Genomic DNA, 16,907 nt, shown 5'->3' with positions numbered 1-16,907 from the left:
CCGTTATATAAGTAGTCTTAATTTTTAATTTCTCAACCCGATATATAAATATTTGTCATGTATTAAATAAAATATTTATATTATACTTATTAAAATGAGTCATTTGTTAGAATGAGTAATTGCATTTCTTGTATTTATATTATTATCAAATTAATTGTATTTTAACTTATTGACTTTAACATTTTATTATATATAGGATTTTTATTTTATATGAACTTTTTTTTTTATTTTTTTAGAACATTGTTATCTTATCTAAATATTTTTCTTTACATACAAAACTTGAAAAATATTCTTTTGAAACTTTCCCTATTACAATTTTCTCATAAGAAAAATCTTAGGTGTTTTTAATTTTTTAATACTGATACTTAAATGTACATGTTATTACCAAATCTAATATTTCAAATCCTTACTAAAGAAAAATAATTTAAGGTAAAATTCAATTGAACATATGTAATATTATACATAATTTAAAAATAATTTTCTAATAACATTTTAGTTATATATATCTAAAACAATATCATCAATTAAATAGATTAGTCAAATTGATTATTTAAAAATTTAATTAGGTACAAATTCAGAATTATCAAGTAAAATGGATATTTTTAAATATGTTCTCATTATTAAGTTTTTATTTCCAAATACGGCATATCCTTTAAAATTTTTAAATATTGTTAATTAATTTCATTAACAATAAAACTTTGAAAAATGATAAACATTATTTAATAGAGGATAATACCCACGAATTTATGATTATTTAAAAATTTAATTAGGTACAAATTCAGAATTATCAAGTAAAATGGATATTTTTAAATATGTTCTCATTATTAAGTTTTTATTTCCAAATACGGCATATCCTTTAAAATTTTTAAATATTGTTAATTAATTTCATTAACAATAAAACTTTGAAAAATGATAAACATTATTTAATAGAGGATAATACCCACGAATTTATGGAAAGATGTTTTCTACTTTACATATTAAGGTTTATAGTATTAATGTGCATTAAGTGTAATATTTATCATGAATTTGTTGTGAAATAGATTTAAAAAAAAAATTAATTTAAATTTAAGTTTATTAATTATTTGAATGACATTATATTGTAATTAAGTTGTAAGTCTTAGGGTTATTTCTTATTTGTACTTCTGTTTTAATTAACTAAATGTAAAGTATAGTCAGGATATTTATATTACAATTATGAGAATTCTCAAGCCAGAGTACGATCTAAAGTCCAGTCATTCGAAACCTTTGTGTTTTAACCGTATTGTATGTGGAAAATACTTTTAACATTCGTTTATGTTTCAGCACTATCTTCATACATCCGTTATAACATCTCTTTTATTAAGATGCATACATAATCTCCACCAACAGTAGATTCATTAATTGACTAATCATCATTAGCACAATTCGTGGGCAATGTCCCATCCACTCCGCTTAATATATAGTAAACTATTCGGAGCCTTTTAAAATAGAAGCCTTCCAAGATGACATTATCATCCATGTCCTTAATTTGATTTAGGAGAAAAAATAATAATAGTTACAGGTAAGGGTTTGTAACATGTCCTCCTTGATGATTTAAGATTGGTTTTAGAAAAGCATATTTGAGAAATTTATTTTCCAATTATCGTGCACCCCACATTCCACCAAGTAGTCACTTATAAATAGTAAAAACATTCCAAGAATATATATATAATTTCTGACCAGATTCACTTGTTTATGGTTATGGACAACGAATCGTAATAGTTACTAAAATAAATCAGATATTTAGAAAAAAAATTAAAACCATTAACAGGAAGCAAACAATGGTGTTCTGTATTTGCTAAGTCTGAAAAATCAAACACCGTTTTTGGTTAGTTTAAGTTTGTTTCTTTCTCTCTCCATAATCTCCTAAACTCCTCTTTATTACAGGATTAAGAAAACAAAAGAGATTAAAAAAAAATTCAAAATACAGAATTCTTCTCATTTTTTTTATTATTTTAATTAAGAAGGGTCAAAGCAATGGAGCAAGAACAAGAGAGCTACAAATCAAGATTGTTTCATTTCAAGAACATGAGCGAACACTCAGCTTCACGACGTGTTAAAAGCTGGAGCTCAGATTGTGTCGATACAGACAATTTTGATGAAGATGACAATGACATGATGATGTTCAGAAGTCAACCCGGAAAAGCCAGTAGCGTTGACCGGCCGTCATTGCCTTTAAGCGGTGGTGCAACGCCCAACCGAAACGACAAGCTTGCCGCTCCGAGGATGGTTTCATCCGAATCGATGGAGGCGTTACAAGCAGGTGAAAACCTAATGAATTGATTCATATCCTCTAAATTTCTTGTCTCCCAAGTTAAGGCTTAAAATGTTCTTGGGAGGCAAGTTAGGGCAAATATAACAAAGTTTCTGCTTATGTTATTACAGCAATGGACCAAATGAAAGAAAAGTTTTCGAAACTGCTTCTTGGAGAAGATATGTCTGGAGGAGGAAAAGGCGTTTCTTCAGCTTTGGCTTTATCTAACGCCATTACCAATCTAGCAGCGTCTGCGTTTGGAGAGCAGAGGCGTTTAGAGCCAATGGCGTCTGATAGAAAAGCGCGGTGGAGAAGAGAAATTGGATGGCTTATCTCTGTGGCTGATCAGATAGTTGAGTTCGCTCCAACGCAACAAACAAACAAAGATGGAACTTCAATGGAAGTCATGTCAACAAGACAGAGAACAGATCTTCTCTGCAACATTCCCGCACTTAAGAAACTAGATGCAATGCTTCTTGTAAGAACAACACCACAATTTTACTAAAATATAATCTCTCATTTTATATCCATTTTCTTGAAATTGTGACATTTTTTGTTTTTCTTTTTGTTTGTTTTCAGGATTGTCTTGATAAATTCAAGGATCAGAACGAGTTTTATTATGTCAAAAAGGATTCTCCTGATTCTGGCGAGACAAGAAACGATGATAAATGGTGGTTACCAGCGGTTAAAGTCCCACCTAATGGCCTCTCAGAGATATCAAGAAGGTTTCTACAGAGCCAAAAGGAATGTGTTAACCAAGTCCTTAAAGCTGCAATGGCAATAAACGCTCAAGTGCTGTCTGAAATGGAGATTCCTGAGAGCTACCTAGAATCACTTCCCAAGGTTAATTACTCAACAAAAACACACAAACATTCATCAACAATCTGTTAATGATCCGGTCCTTACCGATGTTTTTTCTTTTATCGAAAACAGAATGGGAGAGCTAGCTTGGGAGATGTGATATACAAAATGATAACAGTAGAGATGTTTGATGCAGACCAGTTCCTAATTGAAATGGATTTATCATCTGAGCACAAGATTCTTGATCTAAAGAACAGAATCGAAGCGTCGATTGTGATATGGAAGAGGAAAATGGTGCAGAAAGACACAAAATCTGCCTGGGGATCAACAGTGAGTACTGAGAAGAGAGAACAGTTTGAAGAAAGAGCTGAAACTATCTTGCTTCTTTTGAAACTAGGGTTTCCTGGAATCTCTCAATCCACACTTGATATCACCAAGATTCAATGCAACAGAGTAAACAAAAAAAAAAGCTACAAAATGCACCTTGTAAGATGCTATTTTGACCCTTCTGATTATTAGGGTTTGGGTTTGTTTTGCAGGATGTAGGACTTGCTATATTAGAGAGTTACTCAAGAGTGCTTGAGAGTTTGGCTCACACGGTGATGTCAAGAATAGAAGACGTGCTATACGCTGATCAGCTTACTCAAGAACCTACAAATGCATCTAGTAAGAATAGATATACTGTTATAGAGACAGAGAAACCGAAGGAGGAACGGATTAGTTTCTCAGAGGAAAGGCTTTCAGGGACATCACTCTCAGATGTTATGCAATGGGGTAACAAGAACAATGAGGTGAAGAAAGAAAGCTATTATGGAGGAGATAAAGAGAAACCATTGTTGTCAAAAGTCACAGGTATTATGACAACCAACAAAAAGAGTTCTTATCTTGAAAATCTTGGAACTATGAGGAGTCCAACCGCAAGATATTCTTGAGAAAAAAAAAATCTTGTAAAATTAGGTTTGAAATGCAATTTATTTGTCCATGATTCAAATGAAAAAAAAGCACACCATTGTGTTGTAGCAGACTTGAAATGCAATTTTTTTTTCATTGATTCATCATAGCAATTAACACAAGACAATATACATAGATCAGTAACAACAGGAGTTCAGAGACTTGGGAAGAAAGTTTCTGATGTTTTCAAGGGATTTAGAAAGCTAATTTAAAGCTTGCCGCGAGGACCGAGCTTAGGCTTCTCTTGAGGACCTCTCTTGATAGGAAGAACATCACCAGTTGAGGAAGCACTGACATAAGTAAGCAGAGAGCCTCCTCCTAGAATCAAAAACTTGAGAAGCAAACCTCTCTTTGTGAAAGGAGCAGCAAATGTCTCAAAGAACTTGCTCTGCAAGCAAAGTCTCATAGTCACAATCATTTTCTCAGAATTTGAAGAAGCATATAAGATATTTAGGGTTTCAAATAAAAAACCTGAAGTGGGTTGTAAGGAGAAGGAGCATCAGATCCATACAAATCCCATTGTCCTGTTGTGTTACCTAAATCTTCTAAATCAAAGTAAACGCTTTTGTCTCCATACTTGGCCACCACGGCACCAGCCCTAAACCCAAAAGGAACATTCTCATTAATCTCAATCCAAGATTCCAAATAAAAAGGCTTTTGATATACCTTGTGGATTTGGGTTTGAAGCTTTGGCGAGAAGGCTTAATGAAAAGCTTAGATCCGGCGAGAGAGCTTCCTCCGAGTCCTTTGACGGTGGCAGAGTCCTTTCACGGCGGAGGATGGTTGAACGGCGGCGATGGTTGCAAAAGATGCCATGTTTGTCAGACCAAACACACAATAAAGACTTCTCTCCTTCTTCTTGTTGTTGCCAAAGTAAGTGAGTGGATTGTTGTCATTTGTATAGCTAGAGAATCTACTTCACTTGGATCATGTTCTGACACGTGGCGAAATGGGTAAGAGATTTTTATGCCACTGATGAGATGCCACGTGGATTAGAGGAAGATAAGGCTATCTAAAGTTGTTTCTTGCTATTCAATAACAATTACTTGGACGTTCTCTTCTTCCTCAGATTAACGAGAAATCTCTAAAATGGCGTCTGTTTCTGCAAGTTTGCCTCCACCATTGCTGCTCACTCAGAGAAAACCTAACCTCACATCAGTTCAGAAACTCCCATTTTCTCCTATTCGAGGTAATGATTCATCACTGTAATTGTTTAATATGAGATCGAGTTTCTGAGTTTTGAGCTTCCTTGTAGATAGAAGAAGCCATAGCATGGGTCTTATGGTGAAAGCTAGTGGCAAAAGTTCTGAATCATCTGATCTCGACGTCATTAGTTCAATTCAGAATGTTGTAAGTCTCCAAAAACCTCTGCTCCATTTAAACACACATGTATGTGTTAAGTTTTGATTTGGACATTGTTTGGTTTCTTGGAATGTAACTTGTTTCAGTGGGATAAGTCTGAAGATCGTTTAGGTCTTATTGGTTTGAGTTTTGCTGCTGTTGTGGCTCTTTGGGCTTCACTTAACATCATCACGGTATAGTATAAAACACTTAATAAAACCTTTTTGGTTTTATATTTGTTTTAAATATTCTGAGATTTTTATTTTTCTTCATTAGGCAATCGACAAATTGCCTGTTATCTCCTCTGGGTTTGAACTAGTTGGTATCTTGTTCTCAACGGTAAGTAAGCTTTGACATCATATCAACGAATATATATGCACTGTTCCTTTAAGTCATGTAACCTAATCGTTGTGTTTTGCAGTGGTTTACATATCGATATCTCTTGTTCAAACCCGACAGGTAATTTAAATCCTCATTTAAACACGATTCTGTTTTTATAGCCGTAAAATTTCTGAGTCTGATGCCCTATAAATTTTATAGAACTGAAGTTAGCTTTTTTAAAATTCTGATTTAAGTAGTAAGTTTCATATCAAATGTGGATCTTGAAACCGAATGAAAGTGTCTTTCTTTAATCTATATTTCTCTCCACTTTTTTCAGAGAGGAGCTATCCCAAATTGTCAAGAAATCAGTAGCGGATATACTTGGCCAGTAAGGCAGTAAAACGCATGTGTTATTCTGAGATGATTTGTGATTTGTCACATGATAGCTGTTGTTGTTATCTCGAGTCCAGTTTCATGTACTGAACCTGTAAATACTATATTGTGGGTTTTGGTTGCTGTTTCTTGTAAACGAATCAATCATTTCATATAAAGAATTAAGACATCAGGATCAGTTTTAGCTTAAACAGAGTTTATTTATTAGTAAAATCTTAGTATTCATATTTATTTTCTAGAAGCAGAACATATAATTATTTATATATCCAAATAAAATGTTTTGGGTGTTGCAATTTTCTTTCTTAATTTTTTTTGTATTGAATAACACGTTTCCTATTTTAAAATTAGAAATCAAAATATTTCGTATCAATCTTAAAGCCTACTTGTACAAAAAAATATGATTCAAATTTTGAGTAGACCAAGGAATATGATATTTAATCAGATTTATTTGGTTTTGCTCGCAACTTGTTTGAAAAATTAAACAAAATAAATCGGAAGGTTTGGCTCAAGACGTTGACTTTGATTAAGACATATACTCGTATAACCCATTGACTTCCACCCACTCAACCCTTGAAGAAGTCAAAACTTTAAATGTGAACTATGTAATCCGAAATCTCTACTTTCTTTTCGGCGAAAGAGATTACAAGTTTCTTTGTTTTATTAATAAGAAAAACGCAACTTTTCTATTGAATATTATTGGATTATTTCATACGCCAAGGAGAAAAATAAGAAAGCTTCTCCTTCTATAAATCAACCCTTCACATCAAGCTAGCTCAGCTACACTATACATATCAACCAATGGGTCGTGTTACTACTCCACAAAGGGAGAATCCAGATGGCAGTTCACCAGTTCAGCAAACCGGTATACCGGTCCAACAAACCGGAGTTCCGATGAGCCAATTCGCACCTCCGAGTTATCATCAAGCTAATGTTAACATATCGGTTGGGACTCCATGGAGGAGTGGTTTGTTTGATTGTCAAGAAGACCAAACCAATGGTATTGTATCCATACTGTTATAGCAAAATATTCAACATTAATGGACTCACTAATCTTTATTATTATGTGCAGCCGTGATGACAGCAATCTTACCATGTGTGACATTCGGACAAATAGCTGAGGTGTTGGATGAAGGAGAGATGAGTATGTTTACGGTTTACACAAATTGAAACCGAGATAAGATTATTCATTAATTTGAAGCTCATATATGCAATTGTTTATGCAGCTTGTCCACTTGGAAGTTTCATATACTTGTTGATGATGCCGGCTTTGTGCTCACAGTGGGTGATGGGATCAAAGTATAGGGAAAAAATGAGGAGAAGATTTAATCTTGTGGAAGCTCCATATTCAGATTGTGCCACTCATGTTTTATGCTCTTGTTGCTCTCTTTGTCAAGAATACAGAGAGCTCAAGGCTAGGAATCTTGATCCTTCTTTGGGTACTAACTTTAATCTCCTCTATCAAAAAAATTTGAGTTAGTATAGCCCATGAAACTTTTACTTATATGTGTTCAAATGCTGTTAGTCTAATCGGTTAGAAGGAGAAGTATTATAACCTTACTTATAAGAAAGAAAAAAAAGAGAAGTATTATAACCGGATTTATGTATAAACATACTGTACGTTTAGAATACTAAGCATGCTCTAGAAATACTCTGAACTTTTCATAGAAGAAATAACTTTTTAATTATATAGAAAGGAACATGTGTATATATATTGAATATTGTTAAGAGTGTGTTTATAACTGCAGGTTGGAATGGGATACTTGCTCAAGGGCAATATGGGAGTGAAGCACCAGGTAATGCACCACCAAATCAATATATGACTAAGTAAACATTTACTCTTAGTTAAGCTCCATATTTGATACACATTATTTGCGAGCGTTATAAAGTGCAAGTGTGTTCATTCAAAAAAATAAAATAAAGTGCAAGTGTGTTATATGTATTAATTAGTTAAAATGATTACAACGGTTTGTTCAAGTGTATGGGATTTGTTGTTGTTGTTTTTATGTAACTAAATTGGTTTGATTTTTTTTTATCAATTGTTGACTATTGTAGAAATGTTATTGTTGATGTAACTAAATTGGATGTTGTTTTTGTCAACGGGTTCGCTCTACCATTTTCTTAACCTGACCTCTGCGCTTTTAACTTATTAAATAAGGGTAAACGTCAATTCAATTGGTTTTCAAAGTTGCAGTTTTGGACGTGGATAATCAATTAGTTTACTTTGTTTTAAATTTTCATTTTGAAAAAAAAATTATACAATAAACCAAAATTTGTTGATGATTAAAAAATGTGATTTTGCGGGTTTAAGACCTAGTTAGCACAATTGACATCCCTACTTCTTTCTTTGGTTTTGTCATTTACTTCGCTTATTGATTCTGAAAAAATGAATGTAAGATGTAAATTAATAGTCTGGAATTTACACTCTTACAACAATCTCTTAATTCTTTATTTGGTTATTTGCCAATTTTCTCTCTTTTTGAATAATTTATATTCCGACAAAAACCATTGAATTTAATTTTTATAGTTTCGTCTTCTTAACAGTTCATCTTCTCTATTTATGGATCTTCGTCGTTCTAAGACCATTTTCATCTCTACTCCATATTTTACTCTAAAATGAAGTAACGAATAAAAAATAAAAACATTAATCTATAAATAGAATAATTTTTTTCTTCGTTATTTCATTTTTTATTCCATTTTGAAATAAAATATGGAGTAGGGATGGAGATACCCTAATTTCCAAAAGAGCCGTAATATTCGATAGGAGAAAAAATTAAAAAAAAAAATTGACTAAAGAATTTTTTAGATGGATCCTCGTTTTTAACCTTTTCTTTTTATTTCCTTTTAAATTGTTAATTAAACAGTTCATAATTCCTTTTCATTTTCTGCCAAACTTTTCAGAGCATACCTGATGATATTTTAATGGTTTTATTTCAAGAGTACTCTTATTTCAATAGGCCTATATCATTTTACATAATATAATAAAACGAAGAAACAAACCAACAGTATATACACAGAAGACACCATCAATTGCAATAACACAATAAACACAACAAACAGTTTGGCCTGTAAAAGAATAACATAGCCAAGAATAACAAACCTTTTTGTATCAAAACCCCTAAAATGCAAACACACAATGTAATCTAATTACAAATCTTATATTATAGACCTTAATACCTGAGTACAACACACACACCAAATGCAATAGACACCAATCCTATAGACAAAATACAATCTTGCAAGATCTTTAATTCCTTTAATTTGTTTTAACAACGCCTCTTAGATCTTCTTTTTCAAAGCCTTTCCGAACAATGTCAAGCAACTCCTCTTCTTCTCTCACACCATTAACCCTACCATTCCTCACCTGGTCGACCAAAGGACCATACGACCAGCTACATATCATGTAATAGATCACATTGATGAAGCTCATGATAGCCAGTAGCCAGTAATAATAGTTGTAATGACCCTTGTTAATGTTGTCTGAAACCCAACTATCTTCACCATTTCTTGAGGTGAGTTCATTGACGGCGTTGAGGATCACACTAGCCAAGAGACTAGCCACAGCCATACCTAGACCAAACAGAGACGCTGCGATGCTAGACATGCTTTTAGGAAACTCGGTGTAGAAAAACTCGGTCTGTCCTATCGCGGTAAGAGCTTCTGCTAGCCCGTGTAACACATATTGTGGCACGAGCCACATCGCCGAGATGTCTACAATAGCATTAGCATTGTTTGCATACCCTTGGCTTAATGCTTTCTTCCTTCTCAAGGTTTCCACCATCGCGGAAATCGCCATTGCTAAGAATGACATGAATAGGCCTAATCCCATTCTTAGCTTAACGCTTAGCCTAAATGGTCTACCCCGGATCTTTGAAGCCAATGGGATGACGGCACGGTCATATAGAACGACCCACATGGCTAGGGCTATGATTGTAAACATACCAAACGATCCAGCTGGTACTTGAAAACTACCATGGCGGCTCAAGCGCCTGTCCATGGAAGTGGCTTGCAGCAACTGAAACGAGCTTTGGCTAGTGTTTATGGACATCATTATACCTGTGGACCATATCGGTATGACTTTGATCAATGCCTTAAGCTCTTCTACTTTGTCTGTTGTGCATAGCCTCCATGGTTTCAAAGCAAACCCATCTGACCCAATCTCCTCCTCGCGGTTACTTATTAAACAAGCTTTATTCAAAAACCTAATCAAGAGAAAATCAAAAGTTAAAAAGAGAGCATCATGTTTCTTGTATAACAAGCTTTGTTCAAAAAAACTAATCAAGAGAAAACCAAAAGTTAAAAGAGAGCATCATGTTTCTTGTATAACAAGCTTGGTTCAAAAAATTAATCAAGAGAAAATCAAAAGTTAAAAAGAGAGCATCATGTTTTTATTAGACCTAATGAAGAGTATGGTCTTTCTTGCTTGTAAAGTAATCAATAGAGTTGAGAAAAAATATATTTATATGAAGTAGATTTACCTCAATTTGTGGCTTGGAGCTTTGAGTTCAGAATCTTTCATGTGATAATAAGTAATTGATGAGTCCTGCTGATTTGGTAGACTTAGCTTCCTGTTCACGTAAGCTGCAACAACCACTTGAGCTAAACCGGTGAAGAGACTCTTGCTCACATTGCGTCTAACATAAAGAGGAAATGCAAGAACAAACAGAAAAGCAGCGATCAACATGAGAACCGCAGGCACACCAAACCCTATTCTCCATCCAAGATGCTCTTGAATGTAAACAATGCCAGTGAACGCGATAAGTACAGCCACAGCTGAGGAAGCATAGTACCAACCAAAGAAACTCTCCAGAACTCTTTCGTTCTTAGGATTCTCTTTGTTGTCTAACTGATCAGCTCCAAAGGCTAACGAACACGGTCTGATCCCGCCTGATCCGATCGATATAAGGGCAAATGCAGTGTACAAAAGAGCCAACTGAGATGCAGTTGCGGAACCACAGTGGTTTCCAGCCGCTGTGGGATCGCATGGTGATGGCTTCACTTGTGGTAACATTGCTGTAAGCCATAGAAGCACCATTCCCTGTGATATGATTCAAAAATGACCCGGTTAAATTTTAACAGCCGGTCATATGCATAGACAAACGAAATATTGGCATATGGTCTATAAATTCTAAAAATAATTTACACAAATATAAGTCTCTAAAATTGTTTAATTTTTTTATTAAAATCCTTACTAAATTACTTATAGCCCACAATGTCGGCTAACGAAAACATTACATATCGTTATGTTTAAACATTTTTAACTAATGAAAAACTTTGAAGAAGAAAATTCCAATATTCATATCGGCAACAAAACCGTGACCACGACCACATATTGGTAGATCAAATGTAAAGTCTTATGTCATTAACCCTACCAAAATTAAAATCAAAAGATAGGGATAAATAATTGTACCAACATGTCAAATCAGTCGACATTAACAAAAATTCAGACATCTAATAAAATTAAAAACAAGATGGTCGACTTTACCCAAGAATAGGACAAGTTGTACAAAACTATGGTCACACACGGTTGAAATTGCTTAAGCCTAATAACATCTACATGTCGACGACATGCTATATAGCCTTATAGCCTATGAACAAAACCAAGCTTGGCCCATAGGGAACAAACAATTCAAAGTCGCATGCATTGTATTAAAGTTATTCAACTTCGAGATACCCTCTTATTCAAAAAAATAATAAAACCAAACGGACCTAAAACCAGCCGATGCATATGCATGCAGACACATATAAAAGTTTCTTTTAATAAGTTTTATTTGTTTATATAATAATTGTAGTTTTTTACTTTATTTATTATCCAGTCACACACCTTTCTTTTGATCTGCATAAATGGAATATTGTGACATCTGAAATTATGGGTTTGCCTTGTGGTCACTTATGAGTCATTCACACCACTTACAAGGGACATCTTAAATTTAGCAATTATTGAAAATGAAAATTAGATATCGCAAAACACATGGAATTGGCACGCTAAAAATTAATTTGAAAACGACTTTTAGTGCAATACAAACATAAGAAAACAATAACGCAGCAATGTTTTTCATAGGACGAGTCCTAAATGTCTTACAAAGTCACATGCAAAGTGTGAAAATTACTAAAACTGTACAAAATTATTATTGTTATTGTATAGTGTAGTTTTAATTCAATATTATATAATATGACGTTATTAATGGAGAAGGCCACCTATCTAATGGTACAGCAAAGATGAAAACGACTGAAACTAAATTAATCCGCTCCAATACTATGCATTCGAATATTCAATTTTTTTAAAAAAAAAAATCGATAATTTATTATAAAAAACCTGAAAATAAAAGAAAAACCTCGTACCACTATCCTTCAACAATTTTTTTTTTTGTAAACGTTAATGTTTTGAAATATAAATTTATTTTCATATTTTTATATATATTTTTATTTACTAGATATTTTATAACCATTATACTCATACAACTCTTTCGCGATTGATTTAATAGAATATATATATATATGTTAAAAACATTTTATGTTATTTAATATTCATATTCATCTTTAACCAATTTATATTATTGAACAAAGGGAATATTATTGACAAATTATTATTTAAAACTACTTTTGAAGGTATAAAATATAATTATAACGGAAAAGTATATGGTAAGAACTTAAAAAAAAAAGAGTTTGTCCGTTTTTTCGAAATCCGTTACGGATTCTATCAGTCTAATGACAAGCTAGTGAGTAGTTACGAAAATTCACAAACCGACAGCTAAACCGGAAACTTTTTTTTCTTCCTTTTGTTTAGTTCGATCCGAAGCGAGGTTGGATATTTCAATTCCGGTTTAAGAAAAACCAAGTTACACCGTCGTATTTCAGCATCGAAACCAAATGAATTAAACAAGCGTCTCAAATCCAAGCGAGAATGGTTAAGGTAATCCGATTTAGTGATTCTTGCCAGAATTTTTTTTGAAGAGATTGAAAATTACCAAGAAACTGGAGAGAGATGCAATGGCGATGGTGAGAAACCGGCCTAAGTAGGAATCAGAGAGAAAAGCACCCAAGAGAGGAGTGAAGTTTGTTGCAGCGGACCACATGAAGAGCACATTGGTTCCTTTTGCTACTCCAAATCTGTAATCCCTGATTAAGTACATAATCATGTTTGGTAATAATCCATAGCTCGCCACTTTCTCAAACGCCTCGTTAGCTTCACCATAATAATTAACAATATAAATTAAATATTCAGAAATCAAAGAGAAATGATAAATGAGGATTAGAGATTTTGAAAATGTAAATATACCTATGATGAAGGGCATAGTGATGATTCCACCCTTTGGTTTCTTTTCTCCATTGAGTTGGATTTGCTTAGCCTCTGTTTCATTTGTAGGGTTCTCCATTGTTTCAGTTTGTTTGGTGGATGAACACTATGGTCTGGTGAGTTTATATAGGAGAGAGACAGAGGAAGGTAAAAGGAAGAAGAAGAGGAAGATCTTTGTCTTTGTTAAGTGATTTGAGAGTTAATGCGATTTTGTTTTCAGATAGAGAGGAATCTCTACCTCATTTTCACGATAAGTGTGCAATTTATAGTAATATATAGGAATATCTGCTTCATTTTCAGACAGGTTAGTGAAATAGTACAGTATATTAAAGGGGAATTTTAATTTAGACGGTGTAATCAGAATTTGACTAACATCGACTTGAATAGAAATAATTAGATATTTTCTACATATGTATTTTTTTGCTATTCATATATATATATATATATATATATATATATTGTTATTGGTATTTATTATATTTTGCTTCTAATGTATTGCAATATTCTTCCTTTACTTTTGTTCTCTTTTACAGAGACATCATTTGTAGTTATTACTTATAATAACTGTATGTAAAATATGAAATATCTCCCTATAATTTAGTATATGTTAACATCAACCAAAATAATGCATAAGACATTTTAAGTAACAAAACCAAAACGCGGAAATATGTTTAGATTCTTGGTTTCTAATATTCAAAGAATGTAAAAAGACTACATATTTTCTTTGATTCCTGAACTAACTAAATTAAAAAGTTTGAAAGGCATAGATGTTACTATATGGCTGTAACTGGTTAACTAAAACTGCAATTAGTGGAAAAAAGGAATGGAATTAGAGGAATGAAATATGGAGAAAACAAAATATTTTTCATTCCATTGATTTATGATCAGAATTGTAATGGAATGACTTCTTTGAATTTTGTTTATTTTTTGTGGAATTGATGGAATGAACATTTCATTTCATTCACTACAAATGTTAAAAAAAAAGTTATGGAATAAATGAAATAAATCATCTACATTATTCCATTCTAAAAACTGATAATCCAATTACAGCCTATATGTGTGGTTACATAATAAGGAATAACGTCATTATTGATAACTGATTGGTTTATATTCAGATTTGGATTGGTTCAAATTTGGTTTTCAATTCAGATTATAATTTTAAAAAATCGTGATGAGAATTCTTTTTTCTTTTTTTATGGTAAGTGATTAGAGTTCTTTTTTACTATATTAAAATTGATTTCTTGCATTCGATAAATTCTGTAATAACTGAACCAATTTACGCCATCTAAGCATAATAACAAACATCTTTAATATATAAAAATCGTTTCTACCATACATATATTCGGAAACTATTATTTCCTAATGATAATGCAGACTATAACCTAAAATCGTTGTTATATTATACGAAGATAATGTGACAGAAGCAATAAATATGTTCTTAGAAGAAAAAAGAGGGAAAACAGTTATGTTTGTACTTTATATTACATTAAAGTAACCATAGACTTTGTGTAGCCATAAAAAAATTGTGTAGTCTGCATTATGATTAGGAAATAATAGTTGTCAAATAGGAGTATAATTTGTGTAGTAACCATGGAATTTGTGTAGTCAAATTAACATTTCATCTTTATAAGAATTTAAGAGACAATTCTAAAAAGAAAAATTAGAGCTGCATACTTTTATATATTTTAAAATGTAAACAATTTCAACTCTTCATCCTTCAGACAATAAACAAAGTAGATAGCTTTCACATCCGATTAATCAAAAAGGAATGGAACAAAATCATATCAAAAGTATCGAAATAATTGAACAAGCCGAAACATCCCATGAGGTTACCAGCTTTTCTTCTTTCGCTGTCTCTCGTTTCTTTTTTTTTCTCTTTCTCTTTTTTTCCGTTAAGGACTAGTATTTTCTTAAATATTTTATTCGTTAGTATCATCTAAAGAATGATAAAGAACTCATTAAAGTTAGTGCAATCATATTAAAAAGCTTCGCTTTTGTTCCGGTTTCGTCCCATCAGTCGTAACTCATTGCTCATAAATAAGTCAAGCTTATTGACAGTAATCTGCCAGAAAATCCATAATAGCTCACAAAATGTTGAATAAATGTTGACAAAAAAAGAACTGCTGATAAGTTCAGTTCACAATTTATATGTTCCCATCAAATGTTGAATTATGCAGAGAAAGATAAATCTAGTAGTCTTTTTGTTTCTAAATGTAAGATGTTTCAAAAAAAATTGATGTTTCAATATACTCTTTATATTCTAAAATAGTTGATGTTTTGGATGAAATCATAAGAATTAAAACATATACATTTTTCTAAAAAGTAACACTAAAAATATAAAATAAATCTAATCCAGTCAATCATCAAAAACACTATAAAACATCATTGGTCACACAGTTTTCAATAAATTTCAAACTAATTGAAAAATATCAAACATCATGTATTTTGAAACATCAATAACTCTTCAAAACATCATCTATTATGAAACAAAGTGAGTATAAGATGTTTTCAATTTTTAGGTAACTTTTATTTTATTAAAAACTGTGTAACTGTTTTAAAAGAATGGGAATTCTTCTGTGTTTTATTAATGAATCATAAGGTTCCTTTATATAGGAATTACAAAGTATAAGAAAAAGCAAAGTATCCAAAACCTAATACAACTGGAAATAGGAAAACTACTAAAACAGAGAAAATGAAAGTTGTAGTGGCCGACTTTGAACCTCCTCTTGGCCGACTGGGCTTTCTTCTGGTCTTGGTTATGGGTCATCCACTTAATGATTTATAACACTCCCCCTTGGATGCCATAACCATATGGGTTTGTAACATGCTTAATGTTGCCTCGTTAAAACCTTTCTAGGAAAACCAAAAACCCAATGTGGGAAAAATGGAAACCATAGATAGGAAAAATAGTACAACGCATGAAACTCCCCTGATGAATGCATCACTGAAGATCCTTCAGTTGGCGCATTCCTATCTGATGAATAAGTTTCTTGAACGTTGAGGGTGGCAAAGACTTGGTGAAAAGATCGGCTGAATTGTCACTGGACCGAACTTGAACCACTTAAACTTCTTTGGCCTTCTGCAGGTCGTGGGTGAAAAAGAATTTGGGCAAGATATGCTTTGTCCTATCTCCCTTGATGTATCCATCTTTGAGTTGAGCTATGCAAGCTGCATTGTCCTCATAGATGATTGTTGGCTCTTCTTTTCCCACGGCCAAACCACTCTCTACACGGACGTGGCCGGTCATGTTCCTCAACCACACAAGCTCACGGCTTGCTTCATACATTGCTATGATCTCGGCATGATTAGAAGATGTGGCCATTAAGGATTGTTTTGTAGAACGCCAGCATATTACTGCTCTACCATATATAAAAACATATCCAGTCTGAGATCTAGCATTATGTGGATCAGATAAGTATCCTGCATCAGCATATCCAACCGAACTCTCTCTTGGCCGGTTGGTATAGTACAAACCGAGATCTTTTGTTCCTTGCAGGTATCTGAACAAATGTTTTATTCCATTCCAGTGCCTCT

General features: G+C 32.9%; 5 protein-coding genes across 5 annotated transcripts; 3 read left to right on the top strand and 2 right to left on the bottom strand.

The window, feature by feature from the left end:
- Positions 1 to 1,995: 1,995 nt before the first annotated feature.
- LOC106300738 (rop guanine nucleotide exchange factor 11) lies at positions 1,996 to 4,024 on the top strand. Its single transcript, XM_013736946.1, has 5 exons — positions 1,996 to 2,281; positions 2,404 to 2,750; positions 2,852 to 3,115; positions 3,206 to 3,526; positions 3,613 to 4,024. The coding sequence occupies exons 1-5, from the start codon at positions 1,996 to 1,998 to the stop codon at positions 4,003 to 4,005; spliced, it is 1,611 nt and encodes a 536-aa protein (XP_013592400.1). The 3' UTR covers positions 4,006 to 4,024.
- Positions 4,025 to 4,090: 66 nt separating this feature from the next.
- Positions 4,091 to 4,855, bottom strand: LOC106300739 (photosystem I reaction center subunit VI, chloroplastic). Its single transcript, XM_013736947.1, is given in 4 exon segments — positions 4,091 to 4,412; positions 4,496 to 4,622; positions 4,691 to 4,794; positions 4,796 to 4,855. Coding segments are annotated over 4 exon segments (456 nt in total). The 5' UTR covers positions 4,841 to 4,855; the 3' UTR covers positions 4,091 to 4,232.
- Positions 4,856 to 5,056: 201 nt separating this feature from the next.
- Positions 5,057 to 6,270, top strand: LOC106300740 (protein CURVATURE THYLAKOID 1C, chloroplastic). Its single transcript, XM_013736948.1, has 6 exons — positions 5,057 to 5,213; positions 5,280 to 5,374; positions 5,473 to 5,559; positions 5,642 to 5,704; positions 5,787 to 5,824; positions 6,024 to 6,270. Exons 1-6 carry the CDS (start codon positions 5,114 to 5,116, stop codon positions 6,076 to 6,078), a joined length of 438 nt encoding a protein of 145 aa, XP_013592402.1. The 5' UTR covers positions 5,057 to 5,113; the 3' UTR covers positions 6,079 to 6,270.
- A 518-nt stretch (positions 6,271 to 6,788) lies between these two features.
- Positions 6,789 to 8,106, top strand: LOC106299289 (protein PLANT CADMIUM RESISTANCE 8). The gene is made up of 4 exons (XM_013735401.1): positions 6,789 to 7,076; positions 7,149 to 7,220; positions 7,303 to 7,515; positions 7,825 to 8,106. Exons 1-4 carry the CDS (start codon positions 6,878 to 6,880, stop codon positions 7,905 to 7,907), a joined length of 567 nt encoding a protein of 188 aa, XP_013590855.1. The 5' UTR covers positions 6,789 to 6,877; the 3' UTR covers positions 7,908 to 8,106.
- A 962-nt stretch (positions 8,107 to 9,068) lies between these two features.
- On the bottom strand, positions 9,069 to 13,648 carry LOC106300316 (protein NRT1/ PTR FAMILY 1.2). The gene is made up of 4 exons (XM_013736428.1): positions 13,356 to 13,648; positions 13,045 to 13,262; positions 10,555 to 11,114; positions 9,069 to 10,278 (listed from the first exon to the last, which is right to left on the bottom strand). The coding sequence occupies exons 1-4, from the start codon at positions 13,450 to 13,452 to the stop codon at positions 9,333 to 9,335; spliced, it is 1,821 nt and encodes a 606-aa protein (XP_013591882.1). The 5' UTR covers positions 13,453 to 13,648; the 3' UTR covers positions 9,069 to 9,332.
- Positions 13,649 to 16,907: the final 3,259 nt, after the last annotated feature.

Source organism: Brassica oleracea, chromosome C6, assembly GCF_000695525.1.
Source record: "Brassica oleracea var. oleracea cultivar TO1000 chromosome C6, BOL, whole genome shotgun sequence".
NCBI lineage: Eukaryota > Viridiplantae > Streptophyta > Magnoliopsida > Brassicales > Brassicaceae > Brassica > Brassica oleracea.
The sequence above is the reverse complement of the archived record's forward strand: the minus strand, read 5'-3'. Positions and strand labels throughout refer to the sequence as shown.

Coding starts and splice junctions, on each gene's coding strand:
- LOC106300738 (XM_013736946.1), top strand. CDS start 1,996: ATGGAGCAAGAACAAGAGAGCTACAAATCAAGATTGTTTCATTTCAAG. Junction 2,282..2,403: donor GATGGAGGCGTTACAAGCAG/GTGAAAACCTAA, acceptor ATGTTATTACAG/CAATGGACCAAATGAAAGAA. Junction 3,527..3,612: donor CCAAGATTCAATGCAACAGA/GTAAACAAAAAA, acceptor TTTGTTTTGCAG/GATGTAGGACTTGCTATATT.
- LOC106300740 (XM_013736948.1), top strand. CDS start 5,114: ATGGCGTCTGTTTCTGCAAGTTTGCCTCCACCATTGCTGCTCACTCAG. Junction 5,214..5,279: donor CCCATTTTCTCCTATTCGAG/GTAATGATTCAT, acceptor GCTTCCTTGTAG/ATAGAAGAAGCCATAGCATG. Junction 5,705..5,786: donor TTGGTATCTTGTTCTCAACG/GTAAGTAAGCTT, acceptor TGTGTTTTGCAG/TGGTTTACATATCGATATCT.
- LOC106299289 (XM_013735401.1), top strand. CDS start 6,878: ATGGGTCGTGTTACTACTCCACAAAGGGAGAATCCAGATGGCAGTTCA. Junction 7,077..7,148: donor TCAAGAAGACCAAACCAATG/GTATTGTATCCA, acceptor TATTATGTGCAG/CCGTGATGACAGCAATCTTA. Junction 7,516..7,824: donor GAATCTTGATCCTTCTTTGG/GTACTAACTTTA, acceptor TTATAACTGCAG/GTTGGAATGGGATACTTGCT.
- LOC106300316 (XM_013736428.1), bottom strand. CDS start 13,452: ATGGAGAACCCTACAAATGAAACAGAGGCTAAGCAAATCCAACTCAAT. Junction 11,115..13,044: donor CATCTCTCTCCAGTTTCTTG/GTAATTTTCAAT, acceptor ATCATATCACAG/GGAATGGTGCTTCTATGGCT. Junction 10,279..10,554: donor GCTCCAAGCCACAAATTGAG/GTAAATCTACTT, acceptor TCTCTTGATTAG/GTTTTTGAATAAAGCTTGTT.